This window comes from Mirounga leonina, unplaced genomic scaffold (assembly GCF_011800145.1).
Source record: "Mirounga leonina isolate KUSES-001 unplaced genomic scaffold, KU_Mleo_1.0 Mir_151, whole genome shotgun sequence".
Taxonomy (NCBI): Eukaryota; Metazoa; Chordata; class Mammalia; order Carnivora; family Phocidae; genus Mirounga; species Mirounga leonina.
In genome coordinates, this window is record NW_023270377.1 from 8,174,894 (window position 1) to 8,196,079 (window position 21,186).

General features: G+C 50.9%; 1 protein-coding gene across 2 annotated transcripts; it reads right to left on the minus strand.

Moving 5' to 3' along the window:
* Positions 1-6,043: 6,043 nt before the first annotated feature.
* Positions 6,044-14,302, minus strand: CUNH2orf72 (chromosome unknown C2orf72 homolog). 2 transcript variants are annotated; one of them, XM_035006909.1, is made up of 3 exons: positions 13,685-14,302; positions 12,134-12,244; positions 6,044-8,860 (listed from the first exon to the last, which is right to left on the minus strand). In XM_035006909.1, exons 1-3 carry the CDS (start codon positions 14,274-14,276, stop codon positions 8,721-8,723), a joined length of 843 nt encoding a protein of 280 aa, XP_034862800.1. In that variant the 5' UTR covers positions 14,277-14,302; the 3' UTR covers positions 6,044-8,720. The 2 variants fall into 2 exon arrangements, with proteins under 2 accessions (XP_034862800.1, XP_034862799.1); XM_035006908.1 differs by having other exon boundaries at positions 12,134-12,247.
* Positions 14,303-21,186: the final 6,884 nt, after the last annotated feature.

Here is a 21,186-nt window from a genome sequence, read left to right on the forward strand (position 1 = left end):
GATAGAGCCCTGCGTCAGGTTGCTTGAGATCCTCCCTCTCCCTTCGCCCCTCTCCCACCAGCTGGCTCTAAAAAAAAAAAAAATAGTAGGACTACTGTTGTGAAAGCTTATGATTTTTTCCAAGAAAAGTCAGAAGTCAGAATTTCATGTGGAATCTTCTGAGTTTTAAATGGTGGTAACTTGGGTGAAATGGGTAAAGGTGGTCAAAAGGTATAAACTTCCAGTTAGAAGATAAATAGGTCTGTTCATCTGAAGCTAATGTATAATTGTGTGTTAACTATACTCCAATTTAAAAAAAAAGTCCTGGGGATATAATGTACAGCATGGTGACTACAGTTAATATCATATTTATATATAAAAGTTGCTAAGAGAGAAAGTCTTAAAAGTTCTTTTTTTTTTTTTTAAAGATTTTATTTATTTATCTGACAGAGAGATAGGGAGAGCAGGAACACAAGCAGGGGGAGTGGGAGAGGGAGAAGCAGGCTTCCCGCTGAGCAGGGAGCCCGACATGGGACTCCATCCCAGGACCCTGGGATCATGACCTGAGCCGAAGGCAGACGCTTAATGACTGAGCCCCCCAGGCACCCCTTAAAATTTCTTTTTTTTAAAGATTTTAAAATTTATTTTAGAGAGAGAGCACATGAGCACATGAAAGGGTGGGGGGAGGGGCAGAGGGAGAGGGAGAGAGAATCTCAAGCAGACTCCCCACTGAGTGCAGAGCTGACCCTCCTTGGGGCTCAATCCCATGATCCCAAGATCATGAATTGAGCTGAAATCAAGAGTCTGCTGCTTAGGGATGACTGGGCGGCTCAGTTGTTAAGCGTCTGCCTTCGGCTCAGGTCATGATCCCAGGATCCTGGGATCGAGCCCTGCATCGGGCTCCCTGCTCCGCGGGAAGCCTGCTTCTCCCTCTCCCACTCCCCCTGCTTGTGTTCCCTCTCTCGCTGTCTCTCTCTCTGTCAAATAAATAAAATCTTAAAAAGAAGTCTGCTGCTTAACCAACTGAGCCACCCAGGTGCCCCAAGTCTTAAAAGTTCTAATCACAAGAAAAAAAATTGTAGTGATTCAGTCAGTGATGGATGTTAACTAAACTTATTGTGGTAATCATTTTCCAATATATACATATACCAAGTCACTGTGTTGTACACCTAAAACCAACACAATGTATGTATCAATTATATCTCAATAAAAAAAATGAATATTGGGTGATCGAGCCCTGTGTCAGGCTCTGCACTGGGCGTGGAGCCTGCTTAAAATTCTCTCTCTTTGGGGCACCTGGGTGCTCAGTTGGTTAAGTGACTGCATTCGGCTCAGGTCATGATCCTGGAGTCCCAGAATCGAGTCCCGCATTAGGCTCCCTGCTCAGTGGAGTCTGCTTCTCCCTCTGACCCTCCCCCCTCTCATGCTCCTTCTCTCTCTCAAATAAATAAAATCTTAAAAAAAAAAAAAAGATTCTCTTCCTCTCCCCTGCCCCTCCCCCTGCTTCACGCACTCTCAATCTCTCTCTAAAATAAATAAATAAATAAATAAATAAATAAATAAATAAATAAATAAGTAAGTAAGTGTTGGCAATTAATTCAAAATGTTTTAAAACAAGAGAAGGCCAGTTGCCACGTCTGCTCTTCAACGAGAAGACATTCTCTATGGGAGGACGATCATGTCTCTGGTTTGGATACTGTGCTTTTAACTTCCACAAAGCCCCATGGGAACGCTATGGGGGGCCCCTCTCTTCTTGTGGATTCTGCTCTTCCACCTGGATGGCTGTTCCAGGCCTGAGGCTTCTTCCTCTTCATTTAATCGTGTACTCTTTAGTCACAGCGATCTTTTCAAAACTCAACTCTGACCACTGCCTCCCTCATCCTGAGCTCTATTCTTATGCTTCGTTCTTCTGAGTTTCTGTCCAAAGCCTTTGTCTCGCTCCCCATTCTCCCTGTGAGAGATCAATGCCTCCATTGCTATGGACAAAATGGTGGCTCCTAAAATGTATCCTGTAGCCCCACCCTCTCTCTGGAGCACCAGACTCACACAGTTACCATACATCTCTGTTTGATACTCCTTAACTCAACAACCTCAAAGCTCCATGCATGTCTTCTGCCTTGATCTGGGTGTGGTGAAGGGCACCCACTGCTAGTGAAGCAGGGCCCCGGGGCGGGGGTGGGGTGGGGACACACTTGACTGTTCCCTCCCGCTCACCTGGTCTGGACAGCTCTGGTCTACCTAATGTCTCCCCCAGCAGCCCAGCTCCCATTCCCCGGCAGTCTCAGCTCCCCCTCTTCCTTCCTGGCTGCAAGAGCTTCCAACAGCTTTGACTTCCTGCTCACCATCTCAGGATTCTCCAGTCCGTCCTTCACAGCCAGCCAGAAGCACAATCAAAAACAAGGAAGATGGGCGCCTGGGTGGCTCAGTTGGTTAAGCGACTGCCTTCGGCTCAGGTCATGATCCTGGAGTCCCTGGATCGAGTCCCGCATCGGGCTCCCTGCTTGGCAGGGAGTCTGCTTCTCCCTCTGACTCTCCCCCCTCTCATGTGCTCTCTCTCTCTCAAATAAATAAATAAAATCTTTAAAAAAACCAACCAAACAAACAAAAAAACCAAGGAAGACAAGGACTGTCTCCTCCAAGACTTTCGCCCAACCCTGCTTACCCTCAATCTTCATGTCCCAGGCCTCTGCCCTGGCAGGCCACATTCCATCCATCTGGAACCACTGCGGCTCCCAGAGTGGCCATGCAGCATGTACCTTGTCTCTGACCTTGGTACTTGCTCTTCCCTGTCCCCCCAGCTACCAAGCAGCTCCTCCTCCAGGTAGGCCTTTCTTGACCACCCCACTGTGCGTCCCCTTACAGCCCTTAGCCCACACAGCTATTGTCCTGTCTCCTTGCCCAGGTCCCAACTGGACTAGGAACTTCTCAAGGGCACGAGCCACATCGTATTCATCTCAGCATCCCCTATAGTAACTAGCACAGTGTAAGGCACACAGTAGGTGCTCAATAAATGTTTGTTGGATAAATGGATGAATGCAGGGCCAGCCAGTTATTGGCACAATGCTGGAACTCACACCTATGTCTCTGAAGCCCTAGCCCTCTCCAAGATTTTATAATGAGATGTATTTATCTTCAAAGAAGCTTGAGGACATACCAAAATCACAGAAAGACTTCCTACCCAGAGCTCTGTTCATAAACAACTATCTGTCTCCAAATTTAGGAGTGACGCAAAAAATCTCAAAGCCCAAACAAGGTCATCTGCGGGCTCAAACAGGTATTGGCCGGGCCGGGGCGTCTGTAGGGGTGAAGGGAGGAAACCAGAGCCGGCGCTTTCCTTGCCTGGGTGCCCACCTTCAACAGGGCTCAGGGCTAAGCTCTGCCCGGAGCATCTCCCTGGCCCGCGCGGCGCCCTCTAGTGGCCACAGCGCTCCCCGGAAGGCGGAGAACTGCGCAGCGGGCGAGCGCCCTGCGACCACCCACATCTCTCCCTCCACCCCACCCCGCCCCCATGCCCAGGCTCCCGGCGTTTGAATCCTGGGTCTTAGGAGGGCTCGCTCCTGCCAAGAACCGGGCTTGACTGCTTTTTGAGCTGCAGCGGTCTGAGTTGATAAGGGCAGGCGTCGCCGGAGCCAGGAAACACGGAGGCAAATCCCTGCTTTGCCACTTGGCGGCGCTGTGGCCGTGTGGTCACCCAACCCCAGGCGCAGAGGGGAGCGGCCCACCTGCCTGGCAGGGCCCTTAGCGAGGGGAGGTGCTCTAGTCAGGGTTTGGCATACAGCAGCGCTCAATAAACCTCAGATCTTAGGGCACAGGGCCTGGCCCCGAGGCTAGTGGATGCCTCACGTACGCCACGCATGCCACATGCTATTAAAGTATTCGTGCATGCGAGCAGAACCGCAAGCGCAGCGGGTGACACGGGCCTCCGGTGGGTGGGTGCTTGGTGGGAGGGAAACGCCTGGATGGGGCCAGAATCAACCTGGGTGGACTGAGGCACAAAAAGACCCGCAAAGCATCTGAGATGCTGGACTCTCTTCCCCCTAGGGACAGCGTCCAGGAGGACAGCTCCCATCCTGGGCAACCAACAAGCCGATGCTGGAAGCCACAGCCGGTCCCTGGCTGGGGATCGGGGGTTGGAGGGCGGGTGGTGCGGGAAGAGCCACACCAAACCCCCAAGACAGGTCTCCTGCACGTTTCCAGTGTTCTAGACTCTCGCTTTCACATCGGGTAGCCCCTGGCAACAGGTGCTACTGAGCACTGGAAATGCGGCTATTGCAAATCCTGGAACTGATTTTTAAATTCAATTTTATTTTATTTCATTAAAATTTAAAGACTGACGCCCAATTTAGTTATTGGGAAACTTTTAAGTACATCTGGAGCAATTTGAGATGTGAATCTCCTTTTTCAACTATGAATTTCATGAAATCTAAATACAGATCAAGTATTTTGGATAAAAATTTAGTGTCTAAATCAAGCTGTTAGTGTAAAAGTCTCATAGGATTTCAAAGATGCAAACTGTCTCCTTACAAATGTTTTATATTTAAGTGGAAATAATACTATTTTGGACACACTGGGCTAAATAAAATATATTATTAAAATTAGTTCCATCTGTTTTATTTTTTTCCTAATGTGGCTACTAGAAAATCTAAACCTACATATGTGCCTGGTGTTAGATTTCTCTTAGGTGGGGCTGGTCTAGACCTACCCAGAGGTCTTGTTCCCTCTGACCTCCCATCCGGGCCTGGCCCTGTTCTCTGGTGCTGGCACAGGGCTGACCAACCCAGACTAAGGGGCAGAGGCTAACGCTGAGACCCCCTCCTGCCAGGGAGCAAGGGGCTCAGAGTGGCTGCCCTGGCAGCTAGGGGTTCTGGAATGGACAATATCCCTGGGATGGCAGGTGGTTAGGGTAGTCAAGAGTTGGGGCAATGTCTGAGAAGCCCTCATTAACCAGCGAGGAAAAGGAGAAATGCAGGGCAGGAAGACAAGAGACCCAGTGTTCATAACCAGGACTCAAAATGCGGGCTTGGTCACAAGGACTAAGTGCCTAACTGCTCCGAATAAGTGCAGAACAGGACAGCAACAAGCCTGAATTAAGACTTAACATTGAACTCCTACCTGAGGGCCTCTGAATTTCACCAGTCAGGTGAAAGGCAAAAATTCCTGCCCTTGCAGCAGGAGTCCCGGTCAGGGAGCTCAGGGAGGAAGGCAGCCAGGGCTCTCGCCCTTGCCAAAGCCCTGGACCCACAGTGGCCCCAGTGCCCGGGCCAACTTTGGACCTGAGCAATTCCACACCCTGGTCCCTTTGGAATCTCTGTGAACCACGGCATGACCCAGTGAGTAGCCTCTGATTCTGCTCCCAGTTAGGCAGCCCTAAGTATAAGGCAACCTGAGGACTCTGGCTCAGGGGGCCAAAAGCATCTGGAGAATTCATGCAGGATCCTGGTCATCCACCCTGCCTTGTACCTTGTTTCCTTTGAACTCTGAGATTACACCAGCAACGGTGTGTCTCAATCCTCGATCCACTAACACACAAGACCAGGTCAGGAGGGGGTTGTGCAGTCCGTGGGTACAAAACAAAAGGCTCTCTCCACTGCACTGGTTACGTTTGCCATCCAAACAGGACAAAGTGCAGGTCTCGCGACCACGGGGAACCAGCCCCGCAGCATGGTGCTGCTACCCTTTGAAGTTTAGACTGCTATCAGGTTAACACGGCTGTCATCGACTTTTCCCTTGAGCTTGGGTCCTGGGTTCTCTGCTGGGGATAAGAGGGGCTTGTTGAGGGCACATTGGTTTGGGGGCCTTGACCCTTGGCCTCTTTGCAAGTTTGCCCTGTTCCTGGTTTGACGACTGAAGGACTCCTCTTGCATGGTGAGTCTTGGAGACAAACACTTTGAGAGGAGAGAAACCAAGATACAAATATTATAAAGGGCTCTCTGAGACTTAGAGAAAGGCCACTTTGTCTCGTTAAACATGCTCATATGTGCACACGAACGCACACATCCTGTTGAACACCGAGCCAAATGCTATCTTTGAAAAAAATCTCTTTTCAAACATTTACTTTCCAGCTACGTGTTTTCCAATCCCAGCCGATTGGGTTGTGGAGATGTCAGCAGGGCTGGAAGGCTTTCAGGCCAAACTATTCCTGAGGTTCCCACCTTTTGCCCAGGCGCCCTGCCCCCAAGGGCCCCTGTGAGGAACGCTTTATGAGAATAAAGGGAAAGATCCGTTCTGGTTTTGATAGACAGCAATGAGGTACTGTTTGGTTTTATTAGATATAAGGAATTATTGAGTCAAGTCAGAAACAGCACAACTACTGCCATATTAGAAGGATTAATATCCACCAGCCCAGACTGTGACTTGACTGGAGGCCCTCACCAGTGGCTCCTGGTATCACTGACCTAACCCGGGGCCTCTATTCGCAGACAGGCCCACCACAATCTTCATGCCTTATAGGAGTCCTTGGGGAAGAGACCTACCACCAAGGTCATCCCTTCCGGCCCCTAACTCTTGTGTCTGCTAGAAAATACCAACTAGATTATTCCTAAAAAGATCGCACATAGCCATGTGTCAAGAAAGCCAACCGGGGCCCCAGAGAATCTCAGTCCTGTGTTTCCCGGTTGCGAAGCAGAACACAAATCTCAGGAAAGACCTTCTCTCTTCAGCTAGTCACCAGAGACACTGAAAATAATGAAAAAGTTATATGTAATCCACTCTTTACCCCACAGGCTTGCAAACTCGAATGTCCACTGGGACCAGGCAGGTGGCATGTATGAGTGAAGTAAAGTAGAGAGGTGGATTAGATGGGTGGGAAGGGGACTCCAATCAGGGGAGGGGGGTTGCAGCGAACTGGACATGATGGCATGCCCCATCCTCCACCCAGAAAGCTAGCTTTTTTATGTGCAGTCTCTCAAGTTTCAAATATTAGCAACAAATACAAAAGGTTTTTAAACACAGTAGAGGCTGTGCCTTGTAACTTCTGCCTTAGAGAATTTCCTACCTTAATAAAAGCTCCCCCCCCACCAAATAATACAACTCTGACCCAATTATTACAAAGAAATTAACAGAGAAATAGAAAAATATAGCAGCTTCGAAAACACCAGTCTCCCCATTTTAAAACAAAATCAACGGTAATTCATTGAATTCGCTCTCGTGTAGGAGGTCAGCTGGGTCTACCTATTGGTGAGACAGCTTTGCATTATTAAAACGACACCTGCTGCTAACCAACCCCAAATACGATGTCACCCTGCCTGCCCTCACGCTATCCCCATGAGGCAGAGAAGGGACAGAATTAGGCTGCTTATTATGAAGAATAAATTGGAAGCACAGAGCCAGGAGGGACCCTCCTTGATATCACACAGCCCCTCAGCCACAGGTTTCCAATTCCACATTTTGGTACGAGATGAAAGCCGAAGTAACTATTGGAAGGTATGCAGCACCTTGTAGAATCCTGGGCAGAGAGCAGCCCAGCTGCATGTCTGCCGAGCAAATCGTGCACGAAGGAATGAATTTAGCTACTTCCCTTAGATAGTGCTTCCTACCAGGGAAAATCAGGAGCTGCTCTCGCCATTCCAAAGACTTCATTTCTCCAGTGGCAGGCGAGGAAGGCAAGGGAGTTAATGCAGAGTTCCTTCTACGAGTGAACAGATGGCTCTCCTGGCTTTTAAGGGAACATCATCAACCCTGTCTGACTCATAAACAGAGGGAAAAGGATTCAGGAACTTGGCACCTCTGGGCTGGGTCTGCTTTGACCTTGGACAAGGGCCTGAGATCGAAAGAAAGTCCCATGTCCTTGTAATCCATACTCCTACCTTTCTTGTTTGGTGCCATGAGCACTTCCCAGCATCCTTATTTTCAAAGGATTTGGCATAGGAAGTCAATGTCAACATGAAGGGAGCATGCAAAGCAGGTGGCTGTCTTGGCTCTGACCCAATAGGCCCCCAGGGCAGCAGTGTAGTCTTTATGCTGGCTTGCTCTGGGAGCCAAGGTCTCAGGAAGCCCAACCCTCTCTGCTGGGGGCGGGGGTCACACACTTCCTAGAATTTCACAGGGAAAAGGGATTGGCTCATCCAGTTTCTCGAAGGAGCCATGATGGGCAATTTGGGTGGAACAAGTCTTTGCTGTTGGAGATTGTCCCGTATGTTGTGAGAAACGCACTAAGTGCCAGGGGCACCTCATAGTCACAGTAACCCCCCCCTCCTCAAAACACACTCTCACACTCACCCACACAAGTTTCTTTTGCTGCCTGGAACGGCAGCCTAGCTCTTGGTTGAGAGCCCCTGGGCTTGTGTTTGAGAAACACAAACACTTGTCTGTTTCACAAACACAAGCCCCTAAAAGTTCAATGACATGTCCAAGGCCACCCCCCCTCCCCGATCTGACGACTTCTGGTCCAGAGTCCTTTCCAGATGCACTTGAAATGATGGATGCTAATGCAAACACACCATGGGCTGCCACAGAACCACAGACCCTCAAAGAAGACAGCCATCTGTCCCAGTGAGTAGGAAAACTGAAGTACAGAAAGACCAAATAACCTCACTGTGATCAGAGAGTGAGCAAATGTGAGGTGGGGGGCAGGTTCCAGGAAAATAAGTTTTCCTAGCTGGTCCAACGCAGCAGTCCCCTTACAGGTGGGGCTTTTGAAGTTACCACCATTCCAAGGTCAACATGGAGGCAAGGGGGCTCAGTGAGAAGGAGCCAGTCCCCAGAGTGCAGGTTAGAGCGCGGGTAGCCCAGCCGTCCAGCCTTCATCTCGAATCTCCAACGGGATCTGCAGGAGTATGGACCAGTCCATCACAGGCTCTCGGCCCCTTCCCGGGGTCCTCACAGTCTCCGTTGGGACATATGGCTGTCAGTACCAGCTTCTCCTCAGGGTCCTGGAGGTGATCTGGAACACAAGAGAAGGAATCACCCAACCAGAAGGTCAAGTTTAAGAGTGAGTAAGCCAGGAATGAAAGGGGAGGAAGTTGGCCCCAGTAAATATCTACTTAAAAACCACAGTATAATACATATCGAGAACCTTAAAAATGTACATACCCTTTGACCCAGCAATTCCACTTCTAGGATTTTATCCTAAGGAAATAATTAGGAATAATTAGTGGAACTGCCATCTTGCTACCAGCCCAAGGATGAAATGACACGGAGGGTGGCCCAGCAGAGAGAAGGAATGAACCTGGGTCCTCAATGGGGTCACTGGGCCCCAGAATCAATCAGCTCTGAAACTGACTCTACCTGTAGACTATCTTTTAGGTGAGATACTGAATGCTCTTGCTGTTATCTATGTCAGCTTGAGTCATGGTTTCTCTACCTGCAGCTGAAAGCATCCTAAGCTATTTGATGTCCAAAGAAGAGACTGGTTGAGTTAACCATGGCTCACCCACATGATGCGATACAGGCATTAAAAATGATGCATAATCCCTGCTGAGCAGGGAGTCTGCTTCTTCCTCTCCCTCTGCTCCTAGCTCCTGCTCATGCAGTCTCTTGCTCAAGTAAATAAATAAAATCTTAAAAAAAAAGCATAAAATTCCATAGAACTAAACACACACAGACACACACACAAATACAAGTGAAACTGGGGGAATCTTAGTAAGATCTGTGGATTGTTTCAATGCCAATATTCCAGTTGTGATATTATCCTATAGTTTTGCAAGATGCTACCAGTGGGAGAAACTGGGTCAAGCGCACACAGGATCTCTCTGTATGATTTCTTACAACTGCATGTTAATTTACAATTACTTACCATTCCCCTGGAAGAGAAAAGAGGTTACTGATAATGTAATTACTGCCATGGAATATTGCACACTCACAATCTGTTATTGTGAAGGAAGCAGATTCCAAAAGAGTATGTATAAATGTCTGTCTGTGTAATCTCATATTTATTATGTATAAATGCATATGCATAGTCTATGAATGCAATTTTAATTTTAATACATTCACTTCTACATGAGATTAAATAATTTGTTATATGATACAGGGATGCCTGGCTGGCTTAGTCCGAAGAGCATTCAATTCTTTTTTTTTTTTTTTTTTTAAGATTTTATTTATTTATTTGTCAGAGAGAGAGATGGGGCAGAAGCAGGGGGAGAGGTGGGTAGAGGGAGAGGCAGGCTCCCTGCTGAGCAAGAACCTCGATGCTGGACTTGATCACAGGACCCTGAGATTGTGACCTGAGGTGAAGGCAGATGCTTAACTGACTGAGCCACCCAGGCTACCCGAGCATGCGACTCTTGATCTCGGGGTCGTGAGTTTGAGCCCCACGTGGGGTGTAGAGATTAAATAAATAAAACTTTAAAAAAATTGTTATATGCTACAGAGAGGGGAGTTATCCAAGATTTATGTAAAATTATTTATGATTCCTTTGCTTTATTATTTTTTCCCTTTGGTTTCCAGAAATATCCAAAATGACGATGGAGAGACTGAAGTTAACATTTTTGCAATGGAATGCTTCTGATGCATTTGGCAGATGATTCATGTATTATATAGAAGCGTATTTATTACAATTTAAATAGCACAAGGAGATATACAGCTAGGTAGACAGACAGATGGGCAGAATGGTCTATGCCAAAATACAGATGATAATTACTTTTGAGGGATGGGAGTAAGCAAATGATTTTCATACTTGTTTTCCTTTCTCAAATTTTTTGAGCTTTCACCCGTGATAGGCAGAATTCTAAGACAACCCTTAAGACTTCCACCCCTCGGTGTACTCATCCTGTATAATCACCTCCTTTCAGTGCAGGTGGAATCTGTGACTAGGGTGGGATGGTCACTCCCTTGATCAGGGCACCATGGAGGACAACAGTGTGAGTTCCTCCTGTGGTTGAGTGACATAATCGGGGGCCAGAAAAGTCTCCTGCTACTTGAAGCAATGGCTGCTGTGTTGGAGAGACGTGTAGAGGGATGGCTGTCAGAGCTGAGAAGGGCCCCAGCTGACGGCCACCAAGAAGGCAGCAGAGAAGTGAATTCTGCCCACAACCACGTGAGTGCGAAGGACTTAGGCTCCAGACAGGAATGCAGCCTGGCCGACCCTCTGATGCGGCTTAGTGAGGCCCTGCCCAGACTCCTGACCCATGGAAATCGTGAGGAATTAATGCGTGTTGTTTTAAGCCACCGAGTTTGTGGTAACGTCTTACATGCCAAAGGAAGGCTGACACCTCGCCTAATGATTTTTTCAAACGGAAGGGACACAAGAAAAGTGTGTTTTAAGCCACTGCGCATTGTTTCTGTAACAGAGCGTGCTGTTGGGTACACGTTGGGGCCGTGGGACACATACATTCAGCTGCTTACAACTTAGTCCCCCAGTACTTTCTAGCTCTCTCACAACAGCCTCAGCAGGTGCTCCTGTGGACTTCGAAGAACTGTGTTTCCCCCCCTTCTCCCTTTAGCGGCCTGAGGATCCTACCCTAGAAAAGGCTTCTGGCTAAGTTCCTTCCTCTTCATTCCCAAACTGCCAGTGTTGGGTCCAGGCTGCCGATTGTCCCTCCTAGGACTAGACAGTCCCCTCCTAACTGGCTCTGCCTCTAGTCTCTCCCTGCTCCACAGTCTTGTCACCTCCCCAAAACGCCCCTAATCTGGACACCCCTGCTCAGAAATGGTCAGCAGCTCACTATTTCTGAGAGACTTGGGTCTAGGGTCCCGATTTGGTCCCAGCTCTCCTCCTCAGCCCTCCCAGTCTCCTGTACCTCACCGCCCCCCACCCACACTCCTAACAGGGGCTCCTTTTCTGAGCATGACATCATGCCCTCAAGCCTTCGTTCATGCTGCTTCCTCTCCAAGGCTTCCCATTTCTGCCTAGGACAATCTCTAACCCTTAGCTCTGATGTCACGTGTTCCTGATGCTCCCTGGATCCTCAGGGGAAGATGGAATGCATCTGGCTCCCAGCACCCCACCGTGCATATGGCAGACACCTGCCTTCCAGCCCTGCCCACACCAACTGCATTCATTAGTGAGAGATCCATGGGGCTAGGGCCCTACTGGGGGGCTCATGTGCCTGTTGCCCGGTGGCAGGAGCACCTCACATCACTCACCTCCATGCTCTGCACATGGCAAATGCTCCACGGATGTTGGTCAACTCTATCCCTCAGGTCCCTGTGTGCACAGAACCAACCCCATAATCCCAAGCACCTGGCCCTCAGAAGGCCAGGAAGACAGCACACTCACCCTGAGCTGGGTCACCGGGGGAGGTGGCATCTGGATCCTTCCCCCGGCTCCAGGGACCCCAGGAAAAGCACGCCAGCAGTGCCGGGAGGCCCGGTCTCTCCCAGGGTCCTGCTGCTAGGAAGAACACAAAGTCCCAGATGCCGCAGGTGAGCATGTTTGACAGGACTGAGATTTTCTGTTCGGCAAACCAAGAGCCTCAATTATCAACTGCCCTGGTTTCAACCGTTTGATTAAAAAAACAAAGATTCTGGGGGCGCCTGGGTGGCTCAGTCGTTAAGCGGCTGCCTTCGGCTCGGGTCATGATCCCGGAGTCCTGGGATCGAGCCCCACATTGGGCTCCGTGCTCAGCCGGGAAGCCTGCTTCTCCCTCTCCCACTCCCCCTGCTTGTGTTCCCGCTCTCGCTGTCTCTGTCTCTGTCAAAAAAAAAAAAAAAAGATTCTGGGGGCGCCTGGGTGGCTCAGCTGGTTAAGTGTCTGCCTTCGGCTCAGGTCACGGTCTCAGGGTCCTGGGATCGAGCCCCAACTCTTTAGCAAGAAGGGAAGGCTGGAGGGCTTGGAGGGCAGCAGGTGCTGGGAAGGTGGGGGCAGGAAGGGATCTGGGAGTGCAAAGAACAATCCTGCATCCCTCAGCTTTGCCAGATCCAGCTATACTTAGTGTATGTTAATCCTGAGACCCTGAAAAGCTCTTGTAAAACCTTCCGTACCGGATGCTGATGGCGGTAGTTACCCAGGCTGGGAAAAGACCCTCACTCCCCTCCCTACGCTTCAGGAGAACGTGGAGAGAAATGCAGCAGTGGGTGCACAACCAGAGTGCGTAGCCAAGAAGGATTAGAAAATTCCAGGCCCGGGCGCCTGGGTGGCTCAGTCGTTAAACGTCTGCCTTCGGCTCAGGTCATGATCCCAGGGTCCTGGGATCGAGTCCCGCATCGGGCTCCCTGCTCCGCGGGAAGCCTGCTTCTCCCTCTCCCACTCCCCCTGCTTGTGTTCCTGTTCTCGCTGTCTCTCTCTGTCATATAAATAAATAAAATCTTTAAAAAAAAAAGAAAAAGAAAATTCCGGGCCCTCAGTCCCCACACCCTTTCCCCACACTCAGAGTCTTGGCATCTATTCCTATGACCCCATGGCGCCTCCCTAGCCGCACAGGGTCCTAGAAGCTCCTGACACCGCCAACCCCCCGGTCCCAGTTCTGTTCCCCTTTCCACCTTGAAACTTGGGCCTCCTGAGGCTTTCTCACCTCCCCTCCCTCCCCCCCAGCTCCCAGCCGAGTCCAACCCTCTCTCCACCAACTTTCCTGCCTTGAGCTGGTCTGCTCGGCTTTCCCAAGCCCCTGCGTCTCTTACGCTCTCTGGATCCTTCGGAACAGACTGGAGCCCGTGCCCAGGGCCCGCTCCACGCGAGCTGGAAGGCCTAGCGCTAGGCACCTCCCCTCTCTGGGCCTCAGTTTACTGTGGTGCACAAGCAGTGAAGCTGACCCAAAGAGTTTCAACTTGGGGGCCTCCCCCCGACCCCAGCCGCCCACCGCCCGCGCCCTCCCGGGCCTCGTAGTCTCACCTGGTCGCGCGGGCCCGGCGGCTTGTAGCGCCCTGCAGGCGGCCGCCTGGACGGCCAGGCTGGAGGCCGGGTGGCCTGGGCAGTAGGCGGCCGCCTGCACCGGGCCCCCCGCCTGGCGGCCGAACACTGCGCGCAGCAGCGCCTCCAGGAGCCGCAACCCCGGCGCCACCGCGTCCTCGGGCCCGGCGTCGGCCACCAGCACCCCGACCAGCGCCGCCCCGGCCCGCCGGCGGCCGCGCACGTCCCGCAGCATCTCCCGCAAGCGGCGCCGCGGCTCGCGGGCGGTCAGCGAGGACGCGCGGCACAGCACGAAGACGAGCGGCGAGCGGATGGCGCGCGCCCCCGCCGTCCCGGGCGCCCTCTGCGCCCCCGGCGCCCCGGCCCCCGCGCCGCCCGCCTTGCCGGCGGCTTGCTCGGGAGGGAACACGGCCCGGGCGAAGTCCCGCAGCAGCGCGCGGCTCTGCTCGCGCTCCCACAGCTCGCCCACCAGCAGCACCTGCCCGCGGCCGCCCGCCGCCTCCACCAGCGCCTGGAAGGGCGGCTGTGCCGGGCGCGCGGGCCGCGCCGCCAGCTCCTCCAGCTCGCGCTCCATGCTCGTCGCCGCGCGTCCTCTGCGGCCGCCCGGGCCCCGCGGCGCCGGCGCTGGGGCCCGGGAGGACACGCCCCCGAGGGCCAAGCCCCGCCCGACTCCCGGCCCGCGGGCCGGGCGCGGCTGGGCGGGGGCCGGGGGCTCTCCCCGCAAGCGCCCTGAGGGCGGCTCCTCCCGCAGACCTTGTGGCGGACGCGGGGACACCGGCCGTCCATCCGTTCGTCCATCCATCTATCCGTCCATCCATGCGCCGGTTCCGTCACCCATTCAACAAACACTTGTTGAGCACCTACTGGGTGCAGGGCAGCCAAAGGTGAAGGGAGACAGAAACTTACCATGTGAACAAGTTAGGTCGGTTTGAGACCCGGAGCAGATACTCCTGGGGAGTCCGTGTGGTTTGGGGACCAGAACTTCTTGCGGGGGGGGGGGGGCTGCCTGTGCTGCTTTGGAGTGTTGGTGGGAGGCACCGGAAAAGGGAATGCAGAGAAGGGGGTCGGGAGGTGAGAAAAGAGGGGAAGCAGGGATTCCTTCTCTTAACTTCTGACACTTAATTCACCTTTTGGGCTTTCGGCATTTAACAAAGGCTAATCGAGGGCTCATGATTTCCACAAATACTTATTACCCTGGGCACTGGGGGGTGAAACCAAGAAGACAGCATTACTCCCTGTAGTGCAGAAAACTTAGGAAGGCAGATGTGGGCACTGATGGTGCTCGGATCTGGGGTGGGGGTGGTGTAGGGGGTGACAAGAGGATGTCAGTAGGCCAGGTTAGAAGCAGAGATGCGTTTCCTTTAAGTCTAAGGGTCTAGGTCAGCTTCGTCCAATGGAACGTTCTTTGATGATGACAATGTTTTATGTTATCTATACTGCCCAATGCAGTAGCCACAAGCCACATGTGACTATTATTACTCGAAATCTGGCTAGTGCAACCGAGGAGCTGAATTTTACATGGGATTTAATGTTAATTACATGTAAATAACTGCATGCGGTTCATGCCTGCAGCATTGGACCAAGCTGGTCAAAGCTCTTTACTTCCACTTTATTATACACTGTATAGACCAAAGACCCCTTTGGGTCCAGAGCATGTTCATGCTCAGCGTCTCCTTCTCCATATAACCCCTAATCCGCTCTTCAGTTACCCTATTCCCTGTCCCGTATAATTATGCTGAAATGTCTCCTCTTAGAGAATTTGTATGTCCATTCAATAGAACACACCTTTTTTGAGCACCTACTGGGTGCAAGCAATGGGGATTGGAAGATGTAGAAGCAGCTCTGCTTTAAGTCTAATTATCCAGCAGTTGTTTTAGCCAATGTTGGAGTAAGGACCCCGTATCTTTGTTGCGAGTCTAGTTAATATAAACCTCTTCCCTCTGTGTACTGTCTTTGTTCAGGGCAGAGATCCAGGGGCTTGAGTAGGAAAAGCCCCAGATTTGGAGCAAGAAGCCCTGAGCCAGAATCAGGGTTGGGTTCTAACACCAGCTCTCATCTTGTATTTATTGAACATCTCTGCCATGTACCGTGCCCAGTGCTGAGGAGACAGCTGGGAACAGGCCAAATTCCTGCCTTCATGGAGGGGCTGTTCTAGGGAGCGCTGGGAGAGAGAGAGAGAAAAACAAACAAACAAACAAATAAACACATAAATAACTGCTTCAGTTGGTGATCGGTACTATGAGAAAAGTGATGCATGGCTGACAAAATGGTCACATACTGGAGATGCTGACCCCTTCCTGTGGGTACAATCCTGAAGATGCCACAGAAGCAAGAGGGACCTTGATGAGGATTAAGAAAGGAATGTAAAAACCATGAGAACCTGCCCCCTCCCCCCCATCCTACTTCCTCAGAGGCAGCAGGGGGTTGGGTCATGGAGTGTGGGAAAGGAAAGGGTAGCCCCTGCAACATGAGGGCTGGGTGCTGTAGAAGGGGATAGGTTGAGTGAATGTCTTGTAAGGAATGTATACTTTTCTCTGCCTACAATGACTTGGATAGATCATTGCCCAGCCCCAGCCCCCACCCCCCAGCCCCAGCCTTATGGCCGTCACTGCCATGATGCTCTGAGGCAGAAAATAGTTGTGCTAGTCAGGAATGGTAATATCAGGCTGGGGTTAGAAGCATAGAACAACGACCAGACCTGGCAGCCCCTAGCAGTCCTGGCCCTTCTTCCCCCCTGCTTGGGTCAGGGCATTCCAACCACATGACCTAGCTCATGAAAAGAGTAGTGGCCAGGGGAGAGTGCCCAGAAGTTCCCTGAGAAAGGTGCCTGGTAAGTTTTGGGGGGTCAGGGGCACCTGGGGGGTAACCAAATTTACATTGTAATGCCAGAGGCAATTACCCCGTCCCCCCCCACCCCCATCCCGTTCTTTGAGCACCCCAGGAGGAAACAAGGTAGAATTTAGGCTTGAGCCTCTTTTAAGGTAGCCAAGGTAGCTGATATCCAGGAGACCATCAATCACTCAGAAAAGTAATCAGAAATCTGGAAAGTTTAAGACAGCAGATTTACAATACCTGAATTAAGATTCATTTCAGATGCTAATAACACAGACTCCAAACACAATGAAAGTTTATTTTTCCCTTTTGTAGAAGTGTGGAGGTGGACCGTTGATGGCTGATAGAGTAACTTTGTATTACCAGTTCTTTGAGGGCTCAGGTTTAAATCCAGATCACTATTCCCCCATCTCATCGTCATAATCCAAACTGGCAGTGAAAGCGCCAGCCATCACATCTGTATTCCAGGCACCTGGATAGCAGAGGGCTGAGGAAGGAACAAAAATCAGATTGCCTTCAGATTTCTTAACAGCAACACTGGATTTAAGATGATAGTTGAATACTATTTTTAAAGTATTGCAGAGAAAGAACTTTGAATCAAGATTTTGATTTCTGGCTAAATTATCAGGTATTTATTTTTTTATTTTATTTTTTCAAAATTATCAGGTATTTAAAGGATCAGAAGGTGTCTCATATAGAGCCCCTCTTTGAAAACACTGTTGCAGGAAGCACTCCAGCAAGAAAAGAACGAAATACAGGCGTGCCCAACAAGAGTAAGAGGGATTCAGTCGCTTGTTTGAATCACTGTTGTCTATGAAAGGGTGCAGTGCGGAGTCGGCAAAGCACAGCCTGGGTACATACAAGCTGCAGAGGTGACAGAGCCGGGGCGGGGTGGGGGGGGTCCTCCCGAGTGAATGGAAAGGGAACTGACCCCATCTAGGTCACCTCTTTGAGGTAGAGGGGAAGACCCAGCAGCCGGCCAGAGAACTGCTCTGAGTTTTGGACTGTCTCGCAAGGCTTGTCTAAAACCAACACGCGGGACGCCCGGGTGGCTCAGTCGGTTTGCCTTTGGCTCAGGTCATGATCCTAAGGTCCCGGGATCGAGTTCTGAGTCGGGCTCCTTGCTCCGCAGAGAACCTGCTTCTCCCTCTGCCTGCAGCTCCCCCTGCTTGTGTGTGCTCTCTCTCTCTGTGATTAAAATAAAATAATAATAAAAATAAATAAAATAAGGGCGCCTGGGTGGCTCAGTTGGTTAAGCGACTGCCTTCGGCTCAGGTCATGATCCTGGAGTCCCTGGATCGAGTCCCGCATCGGGCTCCCTGCTCGGCAGGGGGTCTGCTTCTCCCTCTGCCCTCTTCCCTCTCGTGCTCTCTGTCTCTCATTCTCTCTCTCTCAAATAAATAAATAAAATCTTTTAAAAATAAATAAATAAATAAATAAATAAAATAAAACCAACACGCTCTGCCCCAAACTATTTATTCTCTGGCTTTAAATTTCCAGGTAACAATGCCAAACCTTCCAGTGACGGGATGGAGGATGAATCAGAGAGGAGGTGGGTGTTAAACAAAGGTCGGAGTCCAGGGCCAGTGTGGTTTATCTTTACCTGTGTTATTTACATGGCAAAGGTTCAGCTATTAAATTAAAAGGAAACTACAAAGACCTTAAAAAAAAAAAAAAAGAGGCAGGAGGCCAAGATGATTTTTTCCTCCTGTGTCCACACCCTTGAAAATATCATCATAAAATAGGCTTTTTCTGATTTCTCTGGTTTTCGATGAAGATGTAAAGTGAAACTGAGATTTCTGAAACAATTTGCCTCTCTGTGGTCCCTCAAGCAGAACTTGGTGGGAAGAGTGACAGAAACGTACTGATTTGGAAAAGAATTAGTGATCTTGGTCTGGTTTGGGGAACATCCTTTGTTCTCTTTTCTCCCTGTCTTTCATGCTATCCTTCCTTCCTCCCTCTTTCCCCTCCTCCCCTCCCCTCCCCTCCTCTTTTCCTTTCACCTGTCCCTTCACCTTTTTCCCTTTCCCATCACTCTTCCTTCACTTCTTTCCTTCCTTGCTCTTCTCCCCTAAACAATTGTTTTTGAGCTTTGAGGAAGGTGGGGCCTGGGGAGAGTGTGTGGGCTCTGGGGGAATCCCTATATGGAGAGAAAGATCTTAAATGTGTGGAAACCACGAAGGGGAAGGAAGCTGGGGGGAGTCCCCAGGACGCAGAGAGGACTGAGGCTGGGGCGGGAGGTTTCCAGACCGAGTCTGACAGGGCCCTGTGGGCAGGCCAGCGGAGCAGCTCCTGTCCCCTGTGCTGTGTCCTGGCTGCAGGATGACCCCAAGGGCACCACTGTATCGGACTTCATTTCTTTGTTGTCAGGGTGGAACATTTTCTTTTCTTTTCTTTTAAGATTTTATTTACTTATTTGACAGAGAGAGAGAGACCGCATAAGCAGGGGAAGTGGCAGGACAGGCAGAGGGAGAGGGAGAAGCAGGCTCCCTGCTGAGCAAGGAGCCCCGATGTGGGGCTCGATCCCAGGACCCTGGGACCATGACCTGAGCTGAAGGCAGATGCTTAACAGACTGAGACACCCAGGTGTTCCAAGGGTGAAACATTACCTTTCTTCCCTTCTAGATGCTTTGGCTGGTCTAATAATTAAATTAACATAAGACAGATTAACAGGAGCAAAATAAATTTAATTACATCCATATTGCCCCCTGCCCACCTCCAAGGACATAAGACTCAAAGGCAGTGGGGCAATCGAAGCTCACATGCCATCCTGAGCCAAAGAATGGGACAGGGACCTGGGCCTCCAAAGGGAGGAGGACAATTCACAGGAAGATGAGAAGAGCAGATGTTTGGTAATCGGGTGTTGGCCCTGCCATACAGGTAAGTCTCTCTGATTAAAAAAAAAAAAAAAATTAATCTTTGGTAATAGCTCTCTTTCTGGGCCAGGCCCCCTATCTAAATTCTTCTAGGCAGTTAAAGGAGACATAAAAAGCTTTTCCTGAGTCTTTTGGGTCTTGATTGCCTTCAGCTCAAATACTCATTTGAGTGGCAAATGAGTGGCACATTTTGGGGTGACGTATTCTGCTCCCCTTCCTCGCCTACCCGGCCGATGGTTCCTGTCGGGGTACTGGGAATGCAGATGTCTGTGACAGTTGGTGTTCATAGGAGGGTCAAGCAGCTCAGTTTTACCTGAACTTTAGGTAAATGAAGGCCTAATGAAGGTCTGTTAAGATGGCCGGGAGAAAGGCCCTAGCTCTAATCCTTACTGCACTCTTGCTGACCCAGGATGGGTCAGTGGTGTCAGGAGCAGAGGTGGACAGCCCCCCCAACCCCGGGTACACCTGCACAGACTGAGGGAGTTGGGAGGCAGGAAGGCAATCCTCCATCTGCAGAAACGCGCACCCAGTCTGTGCTTGAGCATCCGACCCCACCCCCACCCGCCAACGAGGGGCGCACATGGGAGACCTGGGAGTAGGGGCTGAAAGAGCATCCATGCAAAAGCGGGGACACCAGCCAGCTCTGCCTGGCATCCGGGAGCAGGTGACAAGCTCGCCTGAGCATTGCCAGCACATCTGTAGTTTCCGCTAGGTGCAATGTTGGCCAAATGCAGCTTCAGCATGCACCTGCTGCCCTGGCTTTGGCCTCAAGGTGACTTCGCGAGGATCTGCTGGTGTCGGAGCCTCTGAAACAGCAGGGAGGGGAGCAGCAGCTGACCTGGGCTGCAATGACACAGGGTGACCTCGAAGCCACTCAACTTGGTCCTCCCTTACACCCCGCCCTGGCCAGGTCGAGTTAGAGTTTGAGCATGAGTCTCCCAAGATCCAGCCTTGCAGGAGGATGGCACTGGCGCAGAATGGCCAGGAAGTGGCTGGGGTCTCTAAGAGCTGAATGGGGCCTTTACCTTCCCCAGGATGTGAATGTACCAGCCTCGCTCAAGCTGGCCCCTTAATTGTCAGGCCTCCAGAGGTTCAAGTGGATCAGAGGCAGGTTATCATAGGAGGCATCCCCCTTCTCAGCCAGGGCTCAGCACACACACCCCTTTATAGACAGTCCAGTAGAACGTCAGCTGCGTCCATGGGGTGGGCCTGAGGGTCAGCGCTCACCATAGACTCCCTGCCTGGGTACCTGTATGTCTCATTCTGCACAACAGCTGCCTCCCCTTCGTCCCCAGCTGATGAGATCTAGAAAGAATGTGTGTTTTGGGGATGTTTACAGTGGATGACTTCATAATTACTCTTTACAGGGGGCCTGGCATAGGACAAGGCAACCATTAAATATTACGCTTCTGATAACATTATTTGTTCAGATCAGCTCCTGGCCAGTATCTCTCTGGTCCAGAGAGATGAATGGATGATTCAATCAGGATCCCGGGGAGTGCCCCCAAACTCGGGTTTCATCGCCTGATCTGTATGTTAGATGTGGCTCCGAGGGTCAGGAAGCTTCTGTGATTACTGGCTTTGAGACTCCTCAGCTTCCCATTCTCAGGCTGTGCTGGGCAAAGACAAGGGGGTATTGCCAATGAGTTGAGAGGGGCATGACACCTGGCAGGGGGGCAGCGAAACCCTCACCTCAGAGCTCTAGAAGACGCCTCTTATCCCTTATCACTGGCAGCAAAAGCAGGGCTTGCCAATAGAACTTTTTAAGATGATGAA